General features: G+C 52.1%; 2 protein-coding genes across 3 annotated transcripts in view; one reads left to right on the top strand and one right to left on the bottom strand.

Moving 5' to 3' along the window:
* The window catches only part of LOC122367042 (protein disabled-like), a 37,019-nt gene extending 23,566 nt beyond the window's left edge, over positions 1–13,453 (bottom strand). Inside the window, exons 1-2 of the mRNA XM_043339816.1 lie at positions 13,282–13,453; positions 8,928–9,040 (exon numbers count right to left, since the gene is read on the bottom strand). Of these exons, the coding sequence (XP_043195751.1) occupies positions 8,928–9,030 (103 nt within the window). The 5' untranslated portion in view covers positions 9,031–9,040; positions 13,282–13,453. The remainder of the gene's footprint in view (positions 1–8,927; positions 9,041–13,281) is intronic.
* Positions 13,454–13,786: 333 nt separating this feature from the next.
* On the top strand, positions 13,787–19,197 carry LOC122366848. Of its 2 annotated transcripts, none has more exons than XM_043339478.1 (2): positions 13,787–13,828; positions 16,474–19,196. In XM_043339478.1, the coding sequence occupies exon 2, from the start codon at positions 16,711–16,713 to the stop codon at positions 18,259–18,261; it is 1,551 nt and encodes a 516-aa protein (XP_043195413.1). In that variant the 5' UTR covers positions 13,787–13,828; positions 16,474–16,710; the 3' UTR covers positions 18,262–19,196. The 2 variants fall into 2 exon arrangements, with proteins under 2 accessions (XP_043195413.1, XP_043195420.1); XM_043339485.1 differs by lacking the exon at positions 13,787–13,828 and adding an exon at positions 13,852–13,880 and having other exon boundaries at positions 16,639–19,197.
* Positions 19,198–26,257: the final 7,060 nt, after the last annotated feature.

A 26,257-nucleotide genomic window follows, 5' to 3' on the forward strand; every position in this document is an offset into this window, starting at 1 on the left:
CCTTCTTCAGTCACTAAGGTAAGCTTTCTCGCAAGACGTTACATTAGATTCACCACTCTTGACAAAATAATCAGATTGAAACTTAGCTCTTGTGCCTGATGCACTTACATTTCAATTTATTGAAATAAAACACTCAAATTTACCCTTGAAAATTGTTGACATTTAAATGACATTAACATCAAGATTTTGATGATCAGCAAACAAGCTATTCAAATCACACCCATATAATAACTTTGGCTATGTTGATAACTCTTGCTGTCTTATTGAAAAGCAAATCTTCAATTTGTTCATATCCAAATCCAATGCCAAGCACTGAAATCTTGTTGCAAGGCCCTAAAAACAACAGACAAAAACAAAACAGTCTTGTGGAAATCGCCAGTGCGGTGCGGCGGCCTTGGCGAAATTTCCCAAGGCTGCTCTTTGTTTACATTTTAGCGATGGGCCAACTTGGCCGCCCAAGTACTTGTTTTGCGTGAGTAAGTACAATTTTGTCAATTTTGAAACGGCTATATCTCGCAAATTTTGGTACCGATTTACATTTTATGCATATCTTTAGAATCGGCAGAGTCTGGGGAGTTCATTGATTGGAAATTTATGCCGATTCCTTTCAATTTTTAAACCCTGATAATCCCTTTAACAACACAGGTGACCGGGTCGGAAATAGGCCGCCACCTGACCTCAGCTCAGCGGGCCAGGCGCGCAGCGGCGCCACGCTACACAGCTGCGGAGCTGCAGCGCTCCGCGGCACCGCGGGAGCGAGAAGGTGTGTTGGAGGGTAGGGTAAGGTCGAGGAGAGAGGCGGGGCCAGTGGACTGAGAGGCGGAGAGAGGCGGGGTGCAATGAGACGAGAGGCGGGATGTGAATGTGAGGGGAGACACGGAGCAGAGTGCGGGGAGGATCAGGTGGATTAGACAGGTGGGCGGGGCGCAGTGGACCGATAAGTAAAAGACGGAGGCGCTCAGTGGGAGGATTGTAACAGATCGCAGGAGAAGTGTTAGCCACCGGTGCGACTGTCAAGGTATCGTATAGACTGTAGGCTTGTAGGATCCGCGGAACTCCCTATCAGAGATCAGTGGTCGACCAGACGGCCTGTTACCGTGCCGACCGGCCTATGACGGCACTGCTGACTCCAGAGTGCCGCCACTAGCGTCACAGCGTCCCAGGCAGGCTGCATAAGACCCGGCATTATGCATGCAATATACGTCAGACCTGCATGAAGCATGAACTCCCGAACCCAGCAGGCCACCTGGATACTAATCGATACGAAGAAATAGCAGCGGTTGGTATTGTCATCTCAGGAATAGTCAGCACAGATTGAGATAGAGGTACCTGATACTTATTGTCAAGTCATGAAAACATGTGGGCGTCGGAACAAAATAGTTCGTTGAAGACGTCCATCATATGCACGTCTTAAAATTGCTAACGCAACAGCCAGTATTCTGGCTCTAAATTGCTCTAGCGAGCAGGAATCATGGTAATATTTCGCCGCATGTCATGCCACCCTAATAGGATCATCATTCTAGGTCTCCGCAAACATCAAACTGATCTAATTAGTTACAATCACGAGAAACATTTACAGAAGCCGAATAAATTCCCTTCAACAGGTCTTACTGTTTCATTATTAATATCTGACCAGACAAAAAGCACAGGTAAATCGCAAAACAATAAAAAACACAATAAGACACAACCATTAATTGATCATGATGGCAAAAAAAAGTGAATCCAAGCGACCGCTCTCGCCACGCCTAATGTAAATTTCGTTCAGAGCCGCCGGCCGCGATTCCAGGCAATGGCGTGCCTGCAATCAATGACGTCAGTCGCTAGTTCACACAGCGTCAGTGTCCGGTTTCCGCGACTCCGGTTCCAGGACTAGTGGCTGTCAGTCACGGGCGGGTCGCTGCCAGTCAACTGTCCCAGTCGGTGATCAGCGCAACGCAATGCAGTCTCAGTCCAACCCCATGGCCCTCAGTCAGCTGCGTGGTCCAGTTCCAGTTACATACAGTCACGGCAAGACATGGGCGCAGACCAATCCCACTCCGGCTGCTGTCAGTAATGCATAGTCACGGGCGCAGCGTAGCCCAGTCCCTACCACTCAGTCACGTAGTCCAATCCCAATCCAGTCCCTGCCACTCAGAGCGGTGCATTCCAGTCCCTCGGCGGCGCAATCCAGTCCCTAGGCGGCGCAGTTCAGTTCCAGTCCCTAAACGGCACAGTCCAGTCCAGTCCCTGTCACTCAGTTCAGCCCATTGCCGCCGCTACACGCCCACGGTACACCCGTCACAACCAACCCCTCGGCTACACACCCACGGTAAACCCGTCAGACCCAACCCCGTGCCGGTCGATGGGTGCCGCGAAACTGCCCGTCTTCCACCACCACCCTCCTTACATAACGTCAGCAGAGCGCAGTTTACGTTGGAGAATGGTGTGACGTGATGGTGACGGACACCAGACACCCGTCCGTACGGGAGACGCTGGCAGTACAGCGGTAATGAGAGCGACCAACTTCCGGGAGCTCAACACGACGGGTGTGCAAAAACAGGCTCCTGACAGGAGAGGAAATATGGCATAAGACCGGAAATATCCAATAAATATCAGTCAATATCTCAACAGTCATCGTTTACGACCGGCCGGAAGTGACCTAATGTGATCTGTAATCCGATCAGTAGCGACTGACGGTGGACTCCAGACCAGTGTCCGCTGAAACAGACCAGGACACATTTCATCAGGCGGTACCAGCTCATGCAGCGTGCCTGCCAGCGGCGTCAAACGGCAGCCGACAGCTGACTGACGCCATGACGTCGGACCGCTGACGCCATGACGTCCGACCGGTGACGCCATGACGTCCGACCGCTGACGCCATGACGTCCGACCGGTGACGCCATGACGTCCGACCGCTGACGCCATGACGTCCGACCGCTGACGCCATGACACGGGGCAGGCCCGCCCCGCCCCTCACCCGGTGCCGCGCCCGGCGGCCTATGCGCGGCGCTGTACTCACAGAGCGGCCGTCGGAGGGTGTGCCGGCTACCCAGAGACTCGTAGCCGGCCGCCTCGAACATCTCGCCGGCGCCGGCCACCACTGAGACACCGGCCGCCGCCGCCGCCGGCGCGCCACTGCCCGCCGCCGACGCGCCAATCGATGGGGCCATTGATCGCGCGTGCCGGCCGGCCGCCGGCACCGACTCCCATCGACCGCCCCCGCGCGGCGCCGGCGGGGGAGCCGCGCGGCCCGCGAGCGCCGCACTGGGTCAGCGAGCGCCGGGCAGCGGCGCGCCCGTCTGCGTGCGGCACAGACAGGGTTCACACGGCCCTAGCGGCCGGCAACGCGCCTCCCGCGCGTGCAGACAAGGAGAGGTAGCTGACCTCGCAGCTCGTGAGGCTTCCCAGTTCCCATACCCGAGCTGACCCGAAACTTGGGTACCTATCAGAGCTCAGACACAGGGCTTCGACGTTTTTGATGCCAAGACCAAGCTGACACTCGGTTACGATTCATTTGACTTATTAAATGAGATCTTTCGCTTTGAGAAGATCTACGACCGACTCGGGTACCACGGAACAAGGCAGGGCGCTGATGGCGCGGAGCCATCGAATCAACAGAGACCAGCACGCATGGACGGGTACAGAGACGGACCGCCAACTCTGACAACCCAGTCCGGCGGAGATCACAGGGAGCGCCGGACGAGCGCTGATAAAGACCGATCTGCCCCTGACGATGGCAACCACGGCGACCGCATCAAACGGCGGAAACCAGAGTCGTCAGCGGCCAGACGAGCTCAATCGGTCCGAAGGCTGCCGGACGCGGCTCGGTTGGCACGGGAAACCGGCGGGCCGCCGCAGGAAACGACAGGAGGCGGGCCACAGGCCACAGACGGGACCACCCACCGGCAGGACGGGCCGGCGGGACCATCACCGAGCGTCGAAGTCATCACCATGCCGGCACGACCATCAATGGCTGGTGAGACAATCATGGACCGACAGGACCATCACTGGCAGCGGGATCACCATTCACCATCATCGCCGACTGACTTGATCCAGCGACGTTGACCTCTGGTCTGACAGCCATCCGTGCCGATCCACCGACCCCAGCCAGCTCATTCTGTGCCCTCCCGGCCTCTGCCGAGTCAGCGCATCCGTGGCGTCAGTGCGATGTCTCCGCTCGACTGATCAGTGATCTGGCACTGCGCCCCGCTGCCACAGGGCGTATCCGAGCCGATCACGCAATCTGCCGGCGCGGTTCGCTCACCGGGATGACAGGGCTCAGTGCGGCGGTGGGTGCTCTCGACACCAACGCCGGTGTATTATCCCTCGCTCTCACGGAGACGGATACAGGAAGCACACAGCGCCTCCCACACACAGGAAGTGAGGCTGAATTTCCCGCCGCGCACCGATATTTGGGAGGGATTCGCAGCCGCCCCGCCGCCCAATCTTGCAGTGGGATCGGCGGCGCGCGGCGTCAGGAAACCCGAGCGTTCTTCCAGCCTCTGGTGTTGCGGTGGCGGTGGGCGGAGTTCGGTTTGGTGCCACAGGGAACAATACCTAGTTGGGCTCGGCTTCAGGTCACGTTTCCGAAACCGTCTGGTTTCCGAGCTCAACGCTGAAAGCTCAGTGTGCAGATCTGAGCACTGTTATCGGAACGATTTACAAGTCACGAGTCGCAGCTGCATTCTGCAGTGCCCGCTGGAAAACTGGCATCAGCTGGTCTGAGCGGCACTGCATACCAAAAAGACCTTCAACCTCTTTCAAAGCCAAATCGTCGCTAAATTGTAGAGCACTGCACAGTACGGGGGACAGTTACGGCCAACAAAGTGAGCAAAATTTACTACTTGATGAATATCATATCATGCTGAGCGAAAGCCGAACGGTAGTTCCCCAGAAGTGACCCACGTGCATACCACTTCCCCATGGTCTGTTTGGTCCAGCCGCGGCCAGCCTGTCCGGGTCGATGCGGCGGGTCTGTGACCCTGATGACCACCGCATATGGCCCGCCGGTCGCGCCCTGACCGGTCCCGGCGCCCGCCCCCCAGCCGGCAGGTATCCAGCGGCCAGAGACGCATCCGGCTGATGGGCGCCGATCGAATACCGGAGGCGGTAGGCCGCCCAACACTACCGGGTGCGCCGCCAGCCGGGTCCTCCTGCCCGGGCAGCCCCGGCAGAGGGGGAGGGGGCGCGGGACGACACACCGATCACGGATGCCCGGCTCCGGCACAGATCAGCCGGCTATCTGCCGCCCGGCCGCCCGGCAGCAGCAGCAGACGGGCCGGGCGGCTATCAAGGTCAGACGTCCGACCCGCCGCCGCCGCCGTCCGTCCGCTCGGCTGTCGGACCGATTCAGTCCACTTAGCTCGGATAGACGCCTCGAGCGGCCGGACGGGTCGGCTGGTGTCACCAGACGGCTCTCCGGCCGTGTCAGCAGTGTCACTGGTGTCACCAGATGGCTCTCCGGCCGTGTCAGTTGGTGTCAACAGGCGGCTCTCCGGCCGTGTCAGTTGGTGTCACCAGGCGGCTCTCCGGCCGGGTCAGTTGGTGTCACCAGACGGCTCTCAGGCCGTGTCAGTTGGTCCCAGCAGGCGGCTCTCCGGCGTTGGTGCCAGCAGGCGGCTCTCCGGCCGTGTCAGTTGGTGCCACCAGGCGGCCCTTAGGCCGTGTCAGTCGATGTTACCAGGCGGCTCTCCGGCCGGGTCGGCTGGTGTCACCAGGCGGCTCTCCGGCCGTGTCAGCCGTTGTCACTGGTGTCATCAGGCGGGTCTCTGCGGCACCGGCAGAGGCGCCGCCCCACCCGACTGACCTCTGCGGTCCCGCTCACTGCCGCCGAGCGCTGTCTACACTCTACAGGGAGGCTATTGCCACACAGAGGATAGCCTCTTACACACCGATGTAGTATCCGTAAATGACCATGGCAAAACTAAACAGAGAGGCTACTATAAAGCAAACTATCTATTTGAGTCTTCGCACAGATAACAGTAGCACTACTGTTATCTGTGGTCTTCGTGTTGACTGCAACTGGGATATTGCTAGCTGGAGCTTTATTGCAAATGCATCCGTCTCGTGCCCGAACTCCAAACTTTTGCCCTGGTATTGTTGAAACGATAGCATCTCTCACCACCACCTACCATCATTCATCTCGGTATCATGTCTGTCAGCAGTTTCCCGAACACGGGCTGCCCCTCCATCTATCGTTTCCGTCCTGTGTGCTATCCTACCCGCGCAGTCCTCGACTCGGCATCGATATCAGCTGAGCATGTGATCAGCTGGTTCCAGCAGCGGAGCGGGCACGCGACCTCCTCCCCCTGTCTGAGCCCCCTGTCTGGGCTGACCGCAGTCGTCCCGTCGATAACGACGAAGCCCTGTGACGCCGCGCGAGGTCATCGACAGCGACGCGACGACCGGTCGATTCTCTCCGGCTGGTCAGGGGAGCGGTCCCGCCCGGCTTGGCCTCAGGCGACCCATCGAGGCTGTGCTGAGTATGAGAGGGTGGAGCAGAGTAATGGGACGGTGCCGAACTGACGGCACGCCCCGCCCCGCCAGGTCCAATATCATGAGTCAGTCGACCCATCACAGCTCAAAAAGCTTATCCGCTAATTCGCAACCCAGGAGACCGTCGAGAGGTCACATCCCACGAGGCCATAATCTCTGATTCTCCACATGGCACATAGAGGTCGGCTAAAAGGCCGGGACCTGGGGGACTCCTGAGGGTCAAATTGATCTGTGACCGCACCCAACCCCGCCGGTCCGTCGCTCCGACAGCCGCCCGTCGGTCACCCAGCCCAGTAACCGAGTCGTCAGCGGGCCGATGACGTCACCGGCCGGCCGGCTGGGAGGGTTCCAGGGTCCGGCGCAGGACGCCGCTAAGGTCAAGGGTCACGGGACGCGCCGGTCAGAGCCACCGAGCCAGAGTTCAGGACACGGCTGAACCGCTTGGATGATGCATTTGGAACGTGATGGTCCGTTTTCATAGAGTTCGTACAGAGAATGGATATCAATCGGGCATAGCATCTGTTCGCTGGTAGGTAGAAGGGAATTATGTCATGATATAAGTGACTACGTAACGAGCGTCAGTTTCAAACTTTCAGAAACAGATGTTCGCTGTTTTTCAGCATTAACCATGCTCAATGACCAGTATACGAACTGAATCATACAAATGTGAAATGTGTTTGCACATCAGATGAGGGCTCGGCTCGCTCCTATGACGAAGACGAGATGATGACGAGATGCTCCCAAGACACATAGTACTAAACACATGCGACACATTTTCTTAGCATGATTTTCAACCAAAACTGAGGAACTCGCGGAAATAGGCTAGGCTGAACAATGAACATATGTCATTATGAAGATTATCGCCTGACAAGGATGTTTGCATGGGCGAACAAATTTGATAATTATCACTGGCATTTCGGCCTACATCTCTATTCTCTAATCCATGTGGAGCACTAAGCCCACTGACTACTGAGTCATCCCTGGTTGGATAAAATGAAACTGCTCTGCACATCACGCTAACCATCTGTAAATTAGCGCGCAGCGCCCATCAAGGCTGCCTTCTCAGAACAGCACAGAGACAAAATGTCGCCACCAATCAGCATATCTAGGAACGGCGCAAGTGGGATAACACAGGGACACCCTGCATTGCTGGACAAGGGGGGTTGGGGGGGGGGGGGCTAGTCATCACTCTACAGAGGGGGCGTCATCACGTCACCGCAGCCCTGATCGGCGGCCGGCTAGTACTCTTGCCCGCGCTCACATACGTGCACGTTACCCCGGCAACGGGCTATTGACCAATGAGAAGCGAGAAAAGTGTTACGTCACTGCGATTTTTCATATACCTGTGCCCCCCGGACGTGACGTAGTGTGCTCGCGCGCGTGCAGGGTCTCTGCGATCGAAAAAGAGCGCTAGCAGCGCGCCACTCGACGCCGCAATTGTCAAAACCGGCGTGTTAGTATGCTTTATTATGAATGATGCGTGTAAAAGTGAGTTTTTATGTTGTTTATTTGGAGGAAATGGTTGGAATAAATTGAGTTATTTTTATTTCTGTTGGTTGGAGTTTTTATTCCAAAGATTTCGGTCTATACCATTGATATTTACTGAAAATACCTTCGCTTGAATAAATTGCAGATATTTGGCAACTGAAGTGTTAGGTAAGCCTAAATGATTTGTAAAAAGGTAAGAGACACCCTGATTATCATTTGAGAAACGAAAATATATGAATTTTCCTTATAAGAGTCGCTCAATATGCTACTCCGCGGTTTATGCCCCGAGGGTGTCGGAGGGTTCCCGTTAGTTTGTCGTTGGCGCTCCGCTCGCGCGCGAGCCGACGTCACCGCCTGTGACGTCGGCTCGCGAAATACGTCATACCCTGCACACGAAATAGCCGGCTGCCGAACAGCGCTCGCGTCATCGTCACTGTTTGCCGTCAAACCACGTGACTCACGGCCGACCGACAATGGCGGCGTTCAACTGACTGCCGGCATGACACTGGCACCAGCCGCCTGTTACGGTTGGGAATCGAGAGTGACTGGCGGGCGGCATAGCAGCCACACGGGAACAGACAGGGGAGGCATGAAATAGGCATGGAATAGGTGTGGTGTAGGATTGACATATGGACGGGTGTGGTTTAACCGTTGCACAGCGCGGAAACGTCACGGTACTGGAAAGTACGGCTGATGGCATTTAGCGCTGCAGGTGGGTTCAAACTGTGGACGGTGGACCCACCACCCATCCACCATATTAGACGATCAGCGACCAATTCGTGTTCGTTAGCAGGTCTTTACATCGAACCTAGATTATAGTGTGTTTCATAACCTCCCACCATGTTTCTCACATTCGCAGGCCCCAGCCCGCCGGGAGAAGAAGCAGTGTGGCATCTCCTGCTACTAAGCCGATACGGCCCAAGCCCCAACCTCACCGAGGCGGAGGGTTTGCATTGACTTCTTACCTTGAGCCGGCGGCGGCTTGTGCGCGGCGTCCTTTCGCCCCAGGGTGCGTCCCAGGGTGCCGACGCGCCACGAGCGGCTGTCCGACGAGCCCGACCGGTTCATTGCGGTCCCCCTGCCAGACGGAGGAGGGAAACACAGTCAGAAGCGGCACACCAGAGGACGGTAAGGTAGCAGTGCGACACCAGTTGACACACATGAATACCACATGGGGTGTGGAGCAGGTATAGGGATGGGTTTGTGAAGTTCATACCAAATATCCTGACAGGAGACCGCAAAAGCAGTAAAGGAGAATTATAGATCCAATGTCAACGATACCTGTCCGGATTTGTGACAGGTAAGACTTATATAACCGATGATAGCGACACACGGGTAAACATGATAATAGAAGGTTGAATGGCAGGGAAAAAGTTTCGCATTTGACGCTGTAAGCTAACGACGGAAGCGGATGGATATACCGTTGTCGGTTCACACAGGCGCAGTACCGCTGACACAGGGGTGGGGGCGTTTTAATTCACCGTGACCTGTCAGAGCTGTAAGCCTAACTCGATCCGGCTGCCAGCATAACTGACACCAGTGTTAATGCGTCACGACTGTCCATAATGTGCCCTGCTGGGCGCCGGTGGGCGCTGCATAATGGCAGTGGTACAGCTAGCAGACCAGCTGGTCAGTCACGACACCTCGCCGGGCTACACAGGACGGACGGCCGCGGGCCGGTCGTGACTTGACCTAGGCTCAGGCGCTGATCTGCCATCGCTCGATCTGCATTTTCAGCCGCACCGCTGGACTGTTGCTATAACTGACCACTGACCAGCGATGCCGACAGTCTAACACAGTCAGGCTTGGGTATGACCGCCGGCTCACTAACCCCACACCGGTGTCGGTTTTCCTCCTGGCCGGCTCACAGCGGGAGATTATGGCGTGTGTTTTTAGCCGCCAGGAAGGCGGAAACGGACGTCCGGGGCCGGCGCCACAGCGGGGCAGCTCGGCGGGAGCCGATTGGGGCAGCACACGGCAGCTGCTGCCACTGACAGCTGGGCCGACAGGGGCAGCTACAACTGTTGCAGCTGGGCTGGCAGGGGCAGCACGCCACTAACGATGGAACTAAGACAGCTGGGCGGCACGCAGCCACTACAATGCTGCCACTGTGACAGCTGGGCCGACAGGGGCAGCGCGCGGCCACCGCTGGAACTCTGACAGCTGGGCCAGTCATGGCAGCGCGCTGCCACCGCTGAAACTGTCACAGCTGTTACTGTGACAGCGGCTCACTGTTATGATGTTTGCTAACAAAGGGGAGAGCCAAGCAAAAACTCATCATTTCTTGGTGGACTTAGAGCGGACACGTATGCCAATTGTAAAGAATGACGCTTCATTCAAACGTGCACACGTTGTTAGCTGCAGTCGTGCCCTTCATTATACCTACTGCAATACTGCATACGAAAGGAAACAAAGTACCTTGCATCGATACAAGATGTCACTCACATAGAAGGAAGGCGTTTGAGCCAGAAAAAGCAATGACCAGCAAAACATATCAAATCCAAAGTCCATAGCCCAACTATCATATCCAAAGTCCATAGCCCAGTCATTTTAAGTTGTCATTTGTGATTTAGAGATGCGGCTGGAAAACAGTACCTCCTCGCCAAACGAGAGAATAAAGCGCCAGCCGCCAATTGTGTCATTATATGAAGAAAAAATCATACCCTTGAAAAACCACCCGTCTGGCGCAGTGAACTAGACAAAAATGATCCGATCCTGGCTCCTGCTCAGCTTCTTCGGTGAGCATTCGATACCGATGGGTGTAACGCGTTAACTTCAATAGCCTCAGTTACGGATACATATATGAGAGCTCGTTTTCCGTCGGCACACACCCTCCGTGTGGTTCTACACAGGCTCACCGCGCCGCGCCTCACTCACCCGGCACTGGCCTCTGCCGACTCCGCCTGCGACTGGGTCCGCTGGCGGCCGGCGGCACCCGCGCTGGGCGCCATCGCACCACTACTGCCGCGCTGCGCCGCGCCCGACGGCCGCCGAGCCGCCGAGCCACCGGCCAGTGCACACCGCCGCGTGCACTCCGCGTGAGACGCTGAATCACGCGCGCGTTACGTCACGGCCGGCCACCGCTTCCGCGAGCCCGGCGACGGAGACCGGGCCGGGCCAGGCCGGAGCGGCGGCTGCCGGGCGGAGACGCGCCGGCCCCGCCCCCCGGCGTCTCCAGCCGGACACTCCCGGCGAGCCGCGCCCGCCGGCCCGCGGCAGAGAGCGTCCGAGCAGCGCGGAGAGAATGGCCTCCCGGTGGCAGACAGGAGCGCGTCCCCACCGCTCCCGGTAGATGTCAAGCCCAGTCTGTCACCTCGCGCTCAGACCATAAACAAACGGCAGCGGCGGCACGGCGGGGAGACCGCGGAGCGCCGCCCGACGCAGGGTCGGGACCCAGACGCTGCCTTCCCGTCTCAGAGCAGTGGCGTGGCTGCTGGCTGGTCAACAGATCGACAGAGAATCGCTTCCACATCGCCTGTCCCCTCTGTATCCTGTAACGATTTCAGTAGAAGAACACGCAGCTTGACAGCCACTGTCCTGGCTGCAGATAGCTATTTACAAAGCCGTTAGTAATGAAAGTAAGAAACTGGTTGCTACAACTAAGGAGGCCGGGTATCAGAATGAAAACTTTCAATTGTTGAAAAACTACAGCCTTCTTTCTAAAATGGTGGCAAGAAGCTTCCATTAGAGTATCTACACCATTTTGCGACCTTGTGCAGGTCAAACCTAAAAGTGCCATAAATACCAGTACCGTAAGGTGGGGCTATTTGAGACAGTGGGGCTATTTGAGACAGTATTTAAAATTGCTATAAAACAAAAAACAATTAAAATTTATGCTTAATTTTTTGCTCAGGCGATTTCCTGCTCGATTCCACACCTCCCTGAGCAACAATATCGCATAAAAATCAAACGATCTTCATTTTATAGCGATTTTAAATACTGTCTCAAATAGCCCCACTGTCTCAAATAGCCCCACTTTACGGTACCAAGTTTTGTGACTATCACCAGATCAGAATTCAGACACTGGTGTAGCACCATGTAGCACACTGGTGTCACTGGAGTCAGTTTAATCTGGTGCAGAAGCAGAGGACCTGCATTACCACAAGGTGTAAAATACATCAGATATTTATTTGTTTAACCAATCACCCTAGCTGATCTATGGCCTTAGGAAAGACAAATATTTTTTGATGATTTAGAGCAGTTTACTTTGTGATAACATATAGACAGTCACTTCAGTAACTAATCAGAAGGCTGGCATAGTTGAACCAAAGTAAAAGCTAAGGACAAAATATAAATGGTGTGGGTATGGTAATATTCATTACAAATGTACAGGCTAAATGTTTGTTAAAAATGGAATAAGAGAAGCACCAACTAACTAACTAAAAAAGCACAATACATAGCATTCAAAGTTTTCAAGCCATGTATGTCATAGGCAACTCTTATAAGCATAACTTACACTAGGCAAACATCTTATGAGCAAAAAATATGCTATGGCAGATGCCTGAAAACATTACCAGCTACCACTTAAGCTTTGCAACAATACACATAAAACTCTTTTGTTAATTCAGAGATAAAAAAGATTAAAAATCAAAAAAATTGTTATTTATGACTTAAGAGGTACTCCTTTAAAGGAATTTCAGATTTGTTGTTTCATGCTTTCAAAGTACTTTGGCTGTTTCCTTCCTGCGTAAGAGCTGCCTTAAAACAGTGAAAGTTTACCAGATCCTCACCAGAGTTTGGACAATACAAAATACAATACAATAAGATAGGGTGTGGGTGTGGCAGCTGCACCAAAAAAGAGCACTCCAAGAAGGACAAGCTTAATATCTAGCATATATAGTGTAGTCCATTCAAAATCTCACGTGATCAACATCACCAATGCATTAAATTTAATAAATGACTTGGAATGTTTCTTGGCACCAAAAGTAGATACCTATGATATAAAACTTCAAGTGTTATTTCCAATTCCCATCATTAGCCTATTATACTGCACTGCCTAAAAACAAACACAAAACAAAAATGAGCAATTTTAAGATCATGAAACACTGCAGGGCAGCTAAAACACAATTTGCCTGAACTACCCATACATTATTGACATCACAAAGCAAAATCGAGAGCCGGAATGGCGTACAATCAAATAAAAGCAGGACATGCTGACATGTAAAAACATTGACAACAGCAAACATCAAAAAGACTGAAATAAAATACGTAAGAATTAACCATAGTTTTCATATCAAATTCTCTAGTGAAAATGATAAATGAATAGCATGCTACCTATAGCATCAAAACGAGGGCATTAAAACAGGGTGAAAGACGTACCAGTTATATACTTAGGGTGACCATGCACGCTGAAACAGACCAGTAAACACCCTGCAGGAATCCCTAAGCCTTAGGACAAGGTCTATCAGGTTTTCCAATTTCCGTTCTTGATATTTCCGAACCACTGGGCGCTGGCACTCCACCCAAGGCCACTCCACCATTCATTCACCACAAGCGTTGAGGCATTTTCGGTCCATTGAAAGTTTTCTCGAAGGTTGTCAGTTTGTCGCCATTAGATCGCTGGCATAAAAAGAGTTTTGATGATGCTAAATTTATTATTTCCATGATTTTTATTATTATTTTTTCTGCTTGTATTATTGTTGTATTTTGTAAAATACTTAAAAATACATATGAAGTGTAATTTTAAACCTGACAATAAATTAAAACAAAATTTAACTATTAAAGCATCAATTATTGAGAAATGAAAATGCCAAAAGGGGATTGTAGTCAAATGGCGCAGGTCATACATTTAAGGCGCAAATCAATAACGCGCATTTTTATTTTTATTTGTATTTCGATTGATTTCGATGAAATTTGATATTATTTTGTATTGTTCATGCTAAATTTGGAATTATTTGCTTCATCGCACCTCTTTTCATGTGAAGATGATTTATCCATTTTCTTTTGTCCTATACCAATACTGTGCCTTCGTTGGGGTATCAATTACCTTACTTATACTTATACTTATACTTATAAAATGCGGAATTTAGGAAGGCCTTTTGGCCTCTTGGATCCGGACGTGACGAGCTTTGTGTCAGTGTGTCACTGCATCAGTCGTTGGAATGTATGGTGTACTTGGCGTGAGCCCAGTGTTCGTCAAGCCTGGCCTTGAAGCTATTGACTGAGGGCGCATCGACGACAGCGGATGGCAGAGAGTTCCAGTCGTTCAGGACTCGTATGCTGAAGGCGTTCCGCCGCACTCTGGAGACAGCCCTTGGCTTGGACAGCTTCCACTCATGCCCTCGAGTTCTGGTCGTCGTCGCCGCAGTGAAGAACTGAGATGGGTCAACATCCACTCCCCGTCGAAGCACCTGGTAAACCGAGATCATGTCGCCTCGTCGGCGCCGATAGTAGAGCGATGGCAAATTCAGGCTCCGGAGTCTCTCCTTGTATGGCAGGTGGCGGATGCTGGCAACCAGTCTCGTGGCCCGTCGCTGTACCCGTTCAATGCGTTTCTGGTCTTCTCGGTTGAAGGGTCCCCAGACCGCGTTGGCGTATTCGAGATGGGGGCGAACCATGGTCCGGAAGAGTGTTGGAAGCGTAGTCTCATCAATTACTCCGAAAGATCGACGAATGACTGTCAGAATGTGTGACGCTTTGGCCACGACTGCGGCAGCCTGTTCCCGGAACTTGAGCTGGTGGTCTATCTTGACCCCCAGGTCCTTTTCCACCAACGTCTGCTCTAACATAGTGTCTCCCATACGGTACAGGTGATTGGCGTTTCGAGGACCTAGGTGAAGAGACTTGCACTTCGACTGATTAAAAGGAAGTTGCCATTTCTCAGACCATCCGAGCAGGGCATCGAGGTCTCGTTGCAAAGCCTCCGACTCTGAAGCCTGGCCGACACTTCTGTACAGCTTCGTGTCGTCTGCGAATAACTTTAGCCCTGACGAGACACAAGCGGGCAGGTCATTGACAAAGACCAGGAACAGCAACGGGCCCAGGACCGTTCCCTGTGGTACGCCACTGGTGACAGGAACCCAGTCTGACTTTGCCCCATTTATCGACACACGCTGCTGTCGGTCAGTCAAGAAGGCCCTTATCCATTCGAGCAGCCGACCCCTAATGCCGCAGGATTGGAGCTTCAATAACAGGCGCTGGTGAGGCACAGAATTAAACGCCTTACTAAAGTCCAGGTAAAGGGCATCCACAGGGTCACCTTCCTCCAGTGCACGGGTCCAGTCTTCGACAGTTTCGAGAAGCTGAGTGGAGCACGACCTCTTCTGTCTGAAGCCATGTTGCAGGTTGCTCAGCTGTTCCGTCTCGATCAAGTAGGACATCATCTGGTCACGGACCAATGACTCGAGGACCTTGCATGGGACGGCTGTCAGCGTCACTGGTCGGTAGTTTGCAGGGCTGTCCTTCACTCCCTTCTTGAAGATAGGGATGATTTCATCGTTGCGCCAGTCACTTGGTAAGGAGGAGTTGTCCAGAGAAGAACGAAAGAGACGCGCCCATGGCTCTGCCATAACCAAGGCCGTTTCCCGAAGGATGCGCGGGTGGAGTCCGTCTGGTCCCGGTGAGCTGTCTATCTTGAGTTTCAGCAACTTCTCCCTGACCGCGCCAGTGCTGATGTCAATGTTGTCCAGCGGGGGGCCAGGGTAAACAGGTGGTGGTGCTGGCAGGACGGGGTCCTCGACCGTAAATTACCTATTGCAATTCAATTAGGTAAATTGCAATTTTGAATTAGGTAGAAGACGTCAGACACTGAACAGTTAGAATAAAAAATACAATTTTTCAGGGTATATGTATTTAATACCCTGCAATTTTCAAACCTTGTGCTATTTCCTGAGCAGCACATTTTTAACACTTCTAAAACTTGTTTTCTGCATACCCATCTGCTAAAATGCTTATGTATCATTCGGAAAACAATGCTGTGGGTTTTGTTTTAGTTTATATTCAACTGTGTCTGCAGCAGCACACTTGTCAAAGAGCCGCCATGGTCCATAGATGGTCTAGGAACCGTCCATCCCACTTATTCAAATAAGTAAACCATTAAAGTCTATCAATGAAATAAAATAAAAATAAGCTTCAGTTGACAGTTAAGCAGTTCTTGTGTTAAACGAGCAGGAAAACATGCATAAAATACCTCACACAAATGTTATTTTCAATGTTGCATCACAACTGGCGAAGGATTTATACCTATTAAGGGATAGGTTCTTACCTTCCTACCAGATTGGATGGATGGCCAATGCTGTTGACTTTTTGACTCATTAGTTTTACTTTGCATGTTTCTATGACTGTTCACGTCACAGGGTCCCCTCAAATCTAGTTCAAACATACAGGGAGGCCAATGGGGGGGAGGGGGGTTGCAGTGCAAGATGTGTTGCTTACCTTCCCCCCCCCCCCCCACACACACACTTATGACTAGGTGAAAAGATATGGTGGGGAGGTCTGAGAGTGACTTAGTGCAATGTGCAGTCAATGCCATATGGAATATAAATTAAAAATAATGTATGTCCAATCCAACAGCTCAAAAAACTACAGTAGGTAATTAGTATGTCAAGTTAAGACCAGCATTGTGAACATTCATCATGGAGAAGTAAAATATTGTAATCCATTAAACAGCCTACACTGAACCTACAAGAATAGTGTGAGCGGGGACTGCCAGTGACGCTAGGAAGTGTGGCGGCGCAGGCGGGAATTCGGACAGTGGAGACGGACAAATACGGACGGTGAAGACGGCAGTACAGCCCGTGGAGGCGAGAAATGGAGACCGGACAGCTGCAGGAGGAGTTTATCCAGATGAAAGCAGAGATGGCACGACTGAAGGAGGAACTGACACATCGCAATAAAGAGGACAAAGAGGACATTGCCCGTCTGAATGGGGAACTGACCACACTGAAGGGAGACAACGCCACACTGCGTCAGGAGGTGGTCCATCTACGTGAGGAGGTGGTCCGCCTGCGGCAGGCTGTCCTCGAAGAGCGCACCACTCACCAAACTGTTGTGGAGGAGCTTCTACTGGAGGTCGGCCGACGAGCGGCGCCATCCGACCGTTCGCAGAGTGACGGCGAGGAGGTGGATTCACTGAAGGCCGACACTCGTGACAAGTGTGACGTCATCAGTAGTTGTGACGTCATAACCCCAACCGCAGAGGAGGCGGGGCCGGCGGGCGGTGACGTGCGAGAGGCTGCAGCGCGATGGGCTCCTGCCATTTATCTCTTGGACCACGAGTTGCTGAAGATGGTGCTGAGCAACATGGACTGCAGGGAGATGTTCCGCGCCAGGCGGGTCTGCCGTCGGTGGCGGTCCGCCGTCGACGATATCGTTAGCGACTGTCGACGAGAGGTAACCGATCAGCAAACCCGCGGTGGAGAGGTCCCTGCGCCGGCCACGAGCCTAGAGCTCGTCTTGAAGGTGCAGGACCAGCCGAAGATGACCGAACTGCAGGCGCCGACCGCTGCGACGGACACCGACCTCCGACTGGTCGCGGCCACCTGCCACGGTCTGGAGAAGGCCAACCTGCGCGACTTCAAGCTGCGTGTCTCTGCCTTGCGCCGGCTGGCGCGTTTCAACGCCACCTGTCTGCGTGAGCTGACACTGCCGGCCGGCGTCAGCGACTGGCAGCTGGAGGCGCTGCTGGAGCCACTGAAGGCTCTGGAGCGGCTCGATGTGAGCCCACCCGTGGACAGCTCCGGGAAGTGGCTGCGACTGCTGCCCAAGTCGCTGGGGAGGCTGGACATCACTGGATCAGGAATGACTGAATCACCATTGTATCACGCCCGATGGCCGACGTCTGGACTAGATGTGGCAATCCAGAAAGGCACGGACGTACTCCTGGGCCAGGTGGCTGCTCTGGTGACCCGCACAGTCACAGGGCTGTTCATAAGTGAGTCACCATCCGTGACACCGGAAGCGGCGGGACGCCTCCTGACTGCCCTCACCAGCTTGAAAGACGTCACTATACGCGGACCTGGCGTCATTTGCGACACTGTGCTAACCGCCCTCCACGTCTGCTCCCTGCTGCATACTCTGGAGCTTCAAGACAAACGGTCTCCCACGGACATCCCTGCCCTGACCCAGTCGGAGGTGGCAGCGGTCAGCAGGATGGCAGTGACCTGCAGGAAACTGTATACTCTGTTCATTGGATCCTCAACTGAAAACTGCCAGGCCGTCCTGACCGCCCTGCACGAGGCAGACCTGGGATGTGACGCTGGCCAGATCCGTACCATCAATCTCTATATCCCCAAGTCTGTATCAGACAAGCTTACTGAGCGTCCCAACAGCAGCAAAATATGCTTGCGTTACTTCACGTAGACGACTAGCTTCCCGGTGCCTCGTCCGCTCCGGTGCCGGCGGCAGTGTCGGCAACTCGACAACAGATGGCAGCACCGTGTCCCGTCGACAGCGCTGTACGGGGCACAATACACATCAAGACCTTCATATCCAGAAGCGTTTCAAAAGTGTTTACCATCGGCGAGCATCCCAGATCCATGGGTACCTTACCGCCGCGTCAGACTGATTTTTGTTTGAGTTGGCTTGTAATTCGGTTTGGGCACGGGTCGCTACTTGCTACTTGCTACCTTCGTTGACACTGCTTTGATAGACAGTAGGTATGTTCGTCCAAACGTCTGTAAACCGTTGTCACCGTTCTGGAGGTACCGCCGTGGTGACGTCACGTGTGTTGTGACGTGACGTCACACTGGCTCACACCGCTGTGCTGTAGTGGTGCAGTTTCAGTTTATACCTGTTTATACCTATATACGCCTATATACCGTGGTTTATACCAGAGAGTGGTTGGAGCTAGCTGTGAGGGTGGCCGGTCCAGGGCCGGTCCAGGCTATTCGGACCTCGCCCGTCACTGTGTCGGACCATCGGTGTTTCGGTCGGCTGTGGTTCGTTTGGACCAGATTTGTCCGGTTGTGGTTCGTTTAGACCAGATATGTCTGCCTGTGGTTCGTTTGGACCAGATTTGGTCGGTTCGGTGTCGTTCATGGGATAGCACGGGCTGATGGCGATTGAAGTACACAGTGGTTCAGACGCTCAATACACAAATGTTACTGGGAAAAAAAGAATAGTGTGAGCTCTTTTCTTTTATTTTTGTCTTGAGTGCCGAGGGGTAGGCATCATAGTGTGGGTCCGGGTGTCACGTGTGACTGATGAGCTTGTCGTGATAGTATAGTCATCTCGAACCTTTGTCAGTGGTCACAGGCCAGACCGGTGTCCGATTTACCACTGGCGATTTTATGCGTTTTTTTTTTAGCATGCTTCAGGTGGATAGAACGAACGCACCACGTCTTTCTGGGTCTAGTATGTCCCTCTCACAGCTCACACGAGTTACGAGTTTATCAACTGAGGCCAGTTTTACCAACAGAAAAATAGCCACCTACCGTATTTTTTTTTATTTTTTTGTCTTAAGACAGCTCCACATACGGAGCGTAAACGCGATGGGCGCGTAAGCGGAGAAGGCTTTACCGTTTACGCTCCGTATGTGAAGCTGTCTTTAGACAAAACATTACGGTTGGCGGCTATTTTTCTGTTGGTAAAACTGGCCTCTGGTCTAATATCGACATAGGTTTACGGGACCTCTCGACACTCGGACATTCGCCACCGATCCATGAAGTAGACCTCTATTCCACCCACAGCCAAAGCTGCACGATGACTCGACGTGACACCGGTATCAGATGACCAGTGACATGTCACCGACCGTCCCTCGCTCCCTCCAGCCGGCATGCACACAGCAGCAATCACACTCGTTACTCACGTTTATGGCATATGACCGTCCGCGGGGCATCAGTCTGGGACTGGGTGCATTCGCCGAGAGGCACGCTGCCGCTCTGGTAGGTGCGTAGTCTTCTCAAATACCTATCTCTTGTCAGTTATCCACTTAGGCGCGGGAGGCGGGGGGGGGGGGGGGCAGTGGGGGCAGCTTGCCCCTCCCCCCCAACTCTGGGGCCGTGGGGGCGGTGCCCCCACAGCTTTGAGACGGAATACCACACTTTTTTTTGCAAATGTTTTCTTTTTTGTTGAAAAAGCCGAGGGGTGAAAAATAAGTGGCCTAAAACCGGTGAGAAAACTAGATTTGGGGTACCCTAGGTTAATCTCTATTATGGTGTGCCCCCCCCCCCCCCAGTCGGAAAGTAGTTCCCGCGCCCCTGGTTATCCAGATAGTTGTTTTCGACGGTAGTTTGGAACCGAATAGTAGAAAGTAATGCACACCGGAACTGCATGCTCCTGCATGCTTATCACTGCATGCTTATCACTGCATGCTGCATTGCTTTCAGGCATGACAGGCCTTGAAGCATATCCAGCATTGCAAAAGCAATTGAAGTTCACACGAAGCCTGGCGTGCTTAAATTCTGCTCTCATTCCTGGATCCTAAAAATCCAAGGTAAAAAGCGTTATGGGATTAATACTTTATCTACAATTTTCTTTTTCCCACGGCTGAGACCTATGTAGTATGTAGGTGCCTATAGCATGGATTTAGACTCGGTCTCTGTTTCCAATGTTCTAGCATAATTCACAATTTACTTGTGATATGATTCTGTTTTATGTTAAGAGCCTTTACACAAGTGCTTAGCTAACCCTCTCAGTATTGAGTACCCACGCTCCCTCATGACAACGGGCAGTGGAAGCAGGACGACCAAGAGCTTGGAACGATTGAAGCGTCACCTATAGACGACTATGCAACCACTAGTATTGATGTTTTGCCAGTAGGTGACGCCCTGGTTCAGGGTGTTAGCATACCTATCGATAAAAGCAATCAATCCCTAAACAAGTAATGCGTTTGCTAAATGTTGCAATTTTATTTTGCTGTCGCATGCATTGTGCTGTTTTAATTAGTACCCAATAACTCTAAGGAAAGAAACATAATTTAACTGAGATCTACTGCTACGGACGACGCACCTAGCATTATAGATAGTATACGATGATTCGTTTTTTTATGGTTTTTGAATAACAGGATGACACTTCGCCAAGCCAATTACCGACTGATGAGCCGCAGTGGCTGAGCCCATCGTTAAACAGACCAAACAGCATTTCGAGTGATCGCCTCAGATGAGTATGCTCAATCAGCTCAGATAGCTTCCTGACAACAGATGTTTTAAAAACATCTGCTAAGAAGTGTCGGTAAATAACCATGCTAACGCCCCTCCCCTTTCAGTGTGTGACGATACCTGGGTGTTCATTTGGTCAACAATTACCCGGTGGACCGGGTGGCGACCAGTCTGCGGTCACCTCACCAAAGAAGTGCCGGCGCATGCCCTCCCGCTGCACTGTCCGCTGTGAAGGGTGGCTGCTTAAAGACTTCTAACGCAAACGGCAAAACGCCACTCTGAGTTCAGACTTGGAAAACAAGAGTGAATGTAAGTCGCGAGAGCTGAGTGATAGCGGACGTTTCGCCGGGACGAGTTAGTGGTTTGTAATCTTCTATCAATTCATCAATTTGTTTCTGTGACATGTACAGTGATAAAGCCATACACGAGCACCGTCGTGATCTCATACAGTCCAACTTGCCATTCTCTGTCGGAGTGTTGCCTCCAGTTGATCAGTACCATCTCGCCGACAGGTGCAGCAGTGCAGGAGTGAATGCGGTGCCGGTGGGACCTCCGTCCCACACAGCGGCGATGGGATCTCCATCGAAGATCGGCGGTGGGACCGGTGGGATCTCCGTCCATCCGCCAGTCACCTGAGATGTCGCCCATCGGAATGTCGAGGACGTCTAGACTCTTCAGAAGCCTCGTATCTGGCGGAATAAGGTTAGTTGTGTTAGTCTGAACTCTGAGCGACCCTACGTTAATATGCGAGAAAGTAACATGCAAGCAATGTGACCAAATGTAAGATCGGCAGGCAGTGTTTTTTTTTTTTTTTTACACGGATGCTGAAGCAGCTTTAGTCGCTGAATGAGTTAAGATGTACTCTGCTGTTATTTCAGATGCACCTTTAAGCTGGACGTATCGCTGGTGGTGCAGCGTATCATACACCTAGTCCCACCGCCGGACCATGGAACCTGGTGAGTTGGTTGGTACCGCACCTTCACTGAACTGTGAGTTGGTTGGTGTACCGCACCTTCACTGAACTGTGAGTTGGTTGGTGCACCGCACATTCACTGAACGAGTTGGTTGGTGCACCGGGCCTTCACTGAACCTGGTGAGGTGGTTGGTGCTCCGCCCCATCACTGAACCTGGTGAGTTGGTTGGTGCACCGCACCTTCACTGAACCCGGTGAGGTGGTGGACTGAAGGCTAAAGCGGCGTTGGGTGTATCCACCTGGCATTGTTATCGAATATTGTCATCCTGTCCGAAAGTGTTTGTTATAGTTATGGATATCATAGCGAAATTTAGTTTATTTACCATTTTCTTTCATAAGAGAACACGGCTGACGGCATCCTGAAAAATCGGGCTGAGCTGAAATGTATGCCGTCGATTGCATGTACTAGCAGTTCGTCCTTTTGCCGCCAGGTGTAATTGCTGGCTCGGAACTGACTCCAGATCCAGCCTGTCGCCTCGCGCCGGAATGCTCCTAGCAAGTGGGTTATATGGCGCTGGCCATGACCTTTCTATCTGTCCTTTCTCATCTGTCCTTTCCATCTTCAGAACCAACCCTTCTTCATCTTTGATCGCACTTCCCTTAGTATTCCGGACTGACGGTTACCCGGCCACCAGACAACCGGACAGGACAATTCCAGAAGAGACCGGTCCTTCCGCGTAACTGAATTACGGCTGGGTGCTTGGTGGCCTGCCATACGACATTTCCGTCCCAATGGCAGGGCTCAGCCACTGCGGCACACCAGTCGGTGGTCAACTCAGCGCAGTGTTTTATCTCTACCCTCTCCTTTCATAGCCTTGAAATGGTTTAAATGTATCAACATTCAACACAGACTTATCCAACCAAACAACGAAGGCCTTGTGCTGGTTAAGTCAAATGCCTGTATTATGAGTTGAGTTGTAGATTTCACTGACACACACAAGATGTTACGTCTCCTAGAGGAGTTATTAACATTACCAAGCATTATCGTGTGGAAGGGGGGATGGGGCGGATTTCGCCCACCCCTCCTGTTTTTCACCAATAACTCGCGCCGCAAACATAATATTAATGTGAAATTTTGGCTACCCGTCCAGAATTGAATTGCGGATCTTCTCGTGTAAGAAATAAGAAAATCGGTTCACAACTTTTCTAGTAATAGCGGTGTAAAGTCAAACATCCTGCCGCCGCGGCGGCGCGCCGCCGCGGCGGCCGGCGCTAGCCGTTACGCGCCGCCTGAATTGTAGACTGTGCTGGGGCGGGACGGCTCCGTCTTTACATCGCGCTCCTTACCGCTGATTATATTAGATTCGCGTCAAATTCGGTGAGAAGACTGAGAAATGTACAGGCAATCATATGGTCAAAGAATTTTGAAAATCTGCCGGTAACAATTTGAGTTATGAGTGTGTAAACACAAAATTGTGATTTCCGCGTTTCCCGCGTCGGCCGATCCCGCTTCAGCCGGCGACATCTTACCCTTAGCAGGCTTCTAACTGCCATATTTATTGTTGGATTATCTAGAAATTCACCATACATACTCACAAATGTTTGTTCTTTCGTATAGTGAAAGAAAAAAGAAAATCGGCCGGTAACTTTTTGAGTTATCGGCGTGTAAACGCAAAAAAGTCGCTAATATGGCAGATTTGACCACATTTGACCTCATTTGACCTTGAAGATATTGACCTAGGGTCATGAAATTCACACACAACAGAGTTCCCCATAGCCCCCACCTACCCTCCAAATTTCGTCTTTCTAGCTCCAGTGGGAGCTGAGATCTTAGGGGGGGCGACATCCGCCCCCCCCCCCTTCCACTGGGTGTAGTACTCGCAACCCTTCCACTGCGCCTGTTAAGGGGGGGGGGGTAAACGGGGTTCCGCGGGGTTGTGCGACGGTCCGGTCTGTCCGAAAATAGCCCAGCCGAGGCAACAAAGGGCTCTTGCAGACCCAAAACCGGCATCTGAGGGGCCAGGTGTGCCTCTGCATGGGCAGGGCCGTGGGGTCGGGGTCGGAGTCGGTCGGAGTGGACAGCTCTGACCGGAGTCGGACTCGGTTTGGGGAGCCCGGGTCGAAGTCGAGTCGAAGACACTGAAAAATCCATCACAGAAACTGTGCATGCAAGAATATGGACTTTTAGGGTGAACCAATTGCCTGGATCATTTTCAACTTCTTCTGGATGACCTCCCCTGCTAAAGCTGACGTAACGGGTAATGGGTAAAACATTGATTTTACCAAAGTCGTCCGCTCTAAAAAATACATTATTTTTCATATCATAGCTAGATGAAAAAAGCGTTGCCACCACTGCACCCCTCGCGCCATTACGCGTCGAACGACATATTAAACGTGTGAGTAATGCCTGTAGAAAGGCATGATTTAACACGACATTCGATTTTGCCCCACCCCCAACCGAAAATATCTGGCGACGCCTATGTTCCCAAGCATGATGTGAGCAGGAAGAGATGATGTTGAGGACAAGTAGTTAAGGAAATCGCACATAGACCTTTAGAAAGTATAAGTGATTATACTTTATCTTCTCTTTCTCTCGCACATAAGAGATTATGTGCGAACACTATCCGATGACCATTGTTCATTGCCCCATGTCGTTGGTTTCAGATCGGTCCGGTTTGGCGACGAAAATGGGTGTTCCGGTTTTAATGTCGGGATGTGGAATATGTATTGTGGCGTGTGAAAGGTGAATGGATTTGGCATCGGATTGTATTTTATTTCTTGCACATTGTTCCCCGATGTATCCGAGGCTGCTTTCCCATGTTCAACCATTCAATATCCTCAGGCATTTGTAATTACATAATAAAACATATATTAATTTATAATACGGACAGTTGTCCAAGTTTCACATCTGCGTCGAACGAAACTATTGTAACTATTGATTTCACATGCACAACTCTAGGCGAAAGACCGTGTTCTAAATGTGGAGAAACAAAACATGCATTTGTGAAACAAGTTCATGTACGCAACTTTGAAAGTTTGAACATAGCCATGTATGAAACTTTAGCTTGTCAGTTGTCCGTACTTACCATTATTTCCAGGAAACAGAACAGATGCGATTAAAGCATCTCATCAGTGAGATGCATTGATTTTTGTTTGTTTTGTTTTGTTGGGTTAGGCCCTTTCGGTCGACAAGACCATTGCAGAGCCGGAAGGATGATAGGAATTAGGGGGAGACATTGGTCTGGGCAGGCATCCTAGTGAGTCGCCGGGGCTGAGCCCGTCCGAAGACAGGCCACCCAGCCCCAAGGCACTCACTGCACCCGGCTACGGGGTGCGCTCCCTCGGGAGCAGCGGTGCCGCTCCAAGGGAGCAGCCCGCATGAGATAAAGTTGCCTGTCCAGCCCGGAAGGGGGTGGCGGTGTGGAGGAGAAGGATCCTCAGGCTTCTATCCTGAGGATAGAAGCACGGATAGGTCGAGATGCATTGAGCTCAGGTGCAGCATATACTAACCAATCGCTCGCTCCCTGTTTTGCGCATATGCCGCCCCTGAGTTTCATTTTTCTGAGTGCCTGCTTGTCGCCTAAGCGGCTTTATGTGGGATGACCGATGCTGTGCCGCCGCCCGGCAGAGGGGACAGAAGGTCTCGGGGGCGCTGCGGGTGTCGGTTTTTATAGCGGCCCCGCTGACGGATCCGCTGTTCCGGTCCAATTAGCGGCTCCCGCCCGCTGCCGGCTCCATTGTGCCGCCCTGACCGATGGTTCCTGCTGGGAAGGACGCACCTGTGCACGCTAAATGGTCCGATGAATATTGCAGCGCGCCTCTGCGCTATCTGCTGGAGTGTGACGAGAGCGGCCCATTGTCGGCAGCGGGGCCGGGCCCGGCGCCAGGCCTCGACCGGGTGCGAGTGAATGCCCTGGAAACTGCGGAGTAAATGGCTAGGTGCAGGTCTTAAGGTACGGTTTTATCGCTCGAAACGCATGTTTGATCGTGTATTTTTTGTGATAGAGCTGCAGAGCAGCTGTGGTGCTCTGGAGAGGGAAGCGGGTATGCAAATATCGTATGTATGTTTTACTACTGATGGGCTATACCTATGACTGTAACATAAGAACTAAAGAAATTAAATTAAAAAATTACCTCCGCCCCACAGGATGAGCTGGTAGTTGGTACATATGCTTAAGTGGAAAATATACCTATCAAGGAGCATCAGAACCTCACATCCATTATTCAACCTATGATAGGACCTTTTAAGCCAATATCTAGTTTTAGTGCCTTGGTCGATATGGTGTTCATCAAGGGAGGAATCAAAAGAAATTCAGAACGTGCGTGAATGGCATGAAACGAAACG

This window comes from Amphibalanus amphitrite, unplaced genomic scaffold (assembly GCF_019059575.1).
Source record: "Amphibalanus amphitrite isolate SeventyFive unplaced genomic scaffold, NRLGWU_Aamphi_draft 000030F_arrow, whole genome shotgun sequence".
NCBI lineage: Eukaryota > Metazoa > Arthropoda > Thecostraca > Balanomorpha > Balanidae > Amphibalanus > Amphibalanus amphitrite.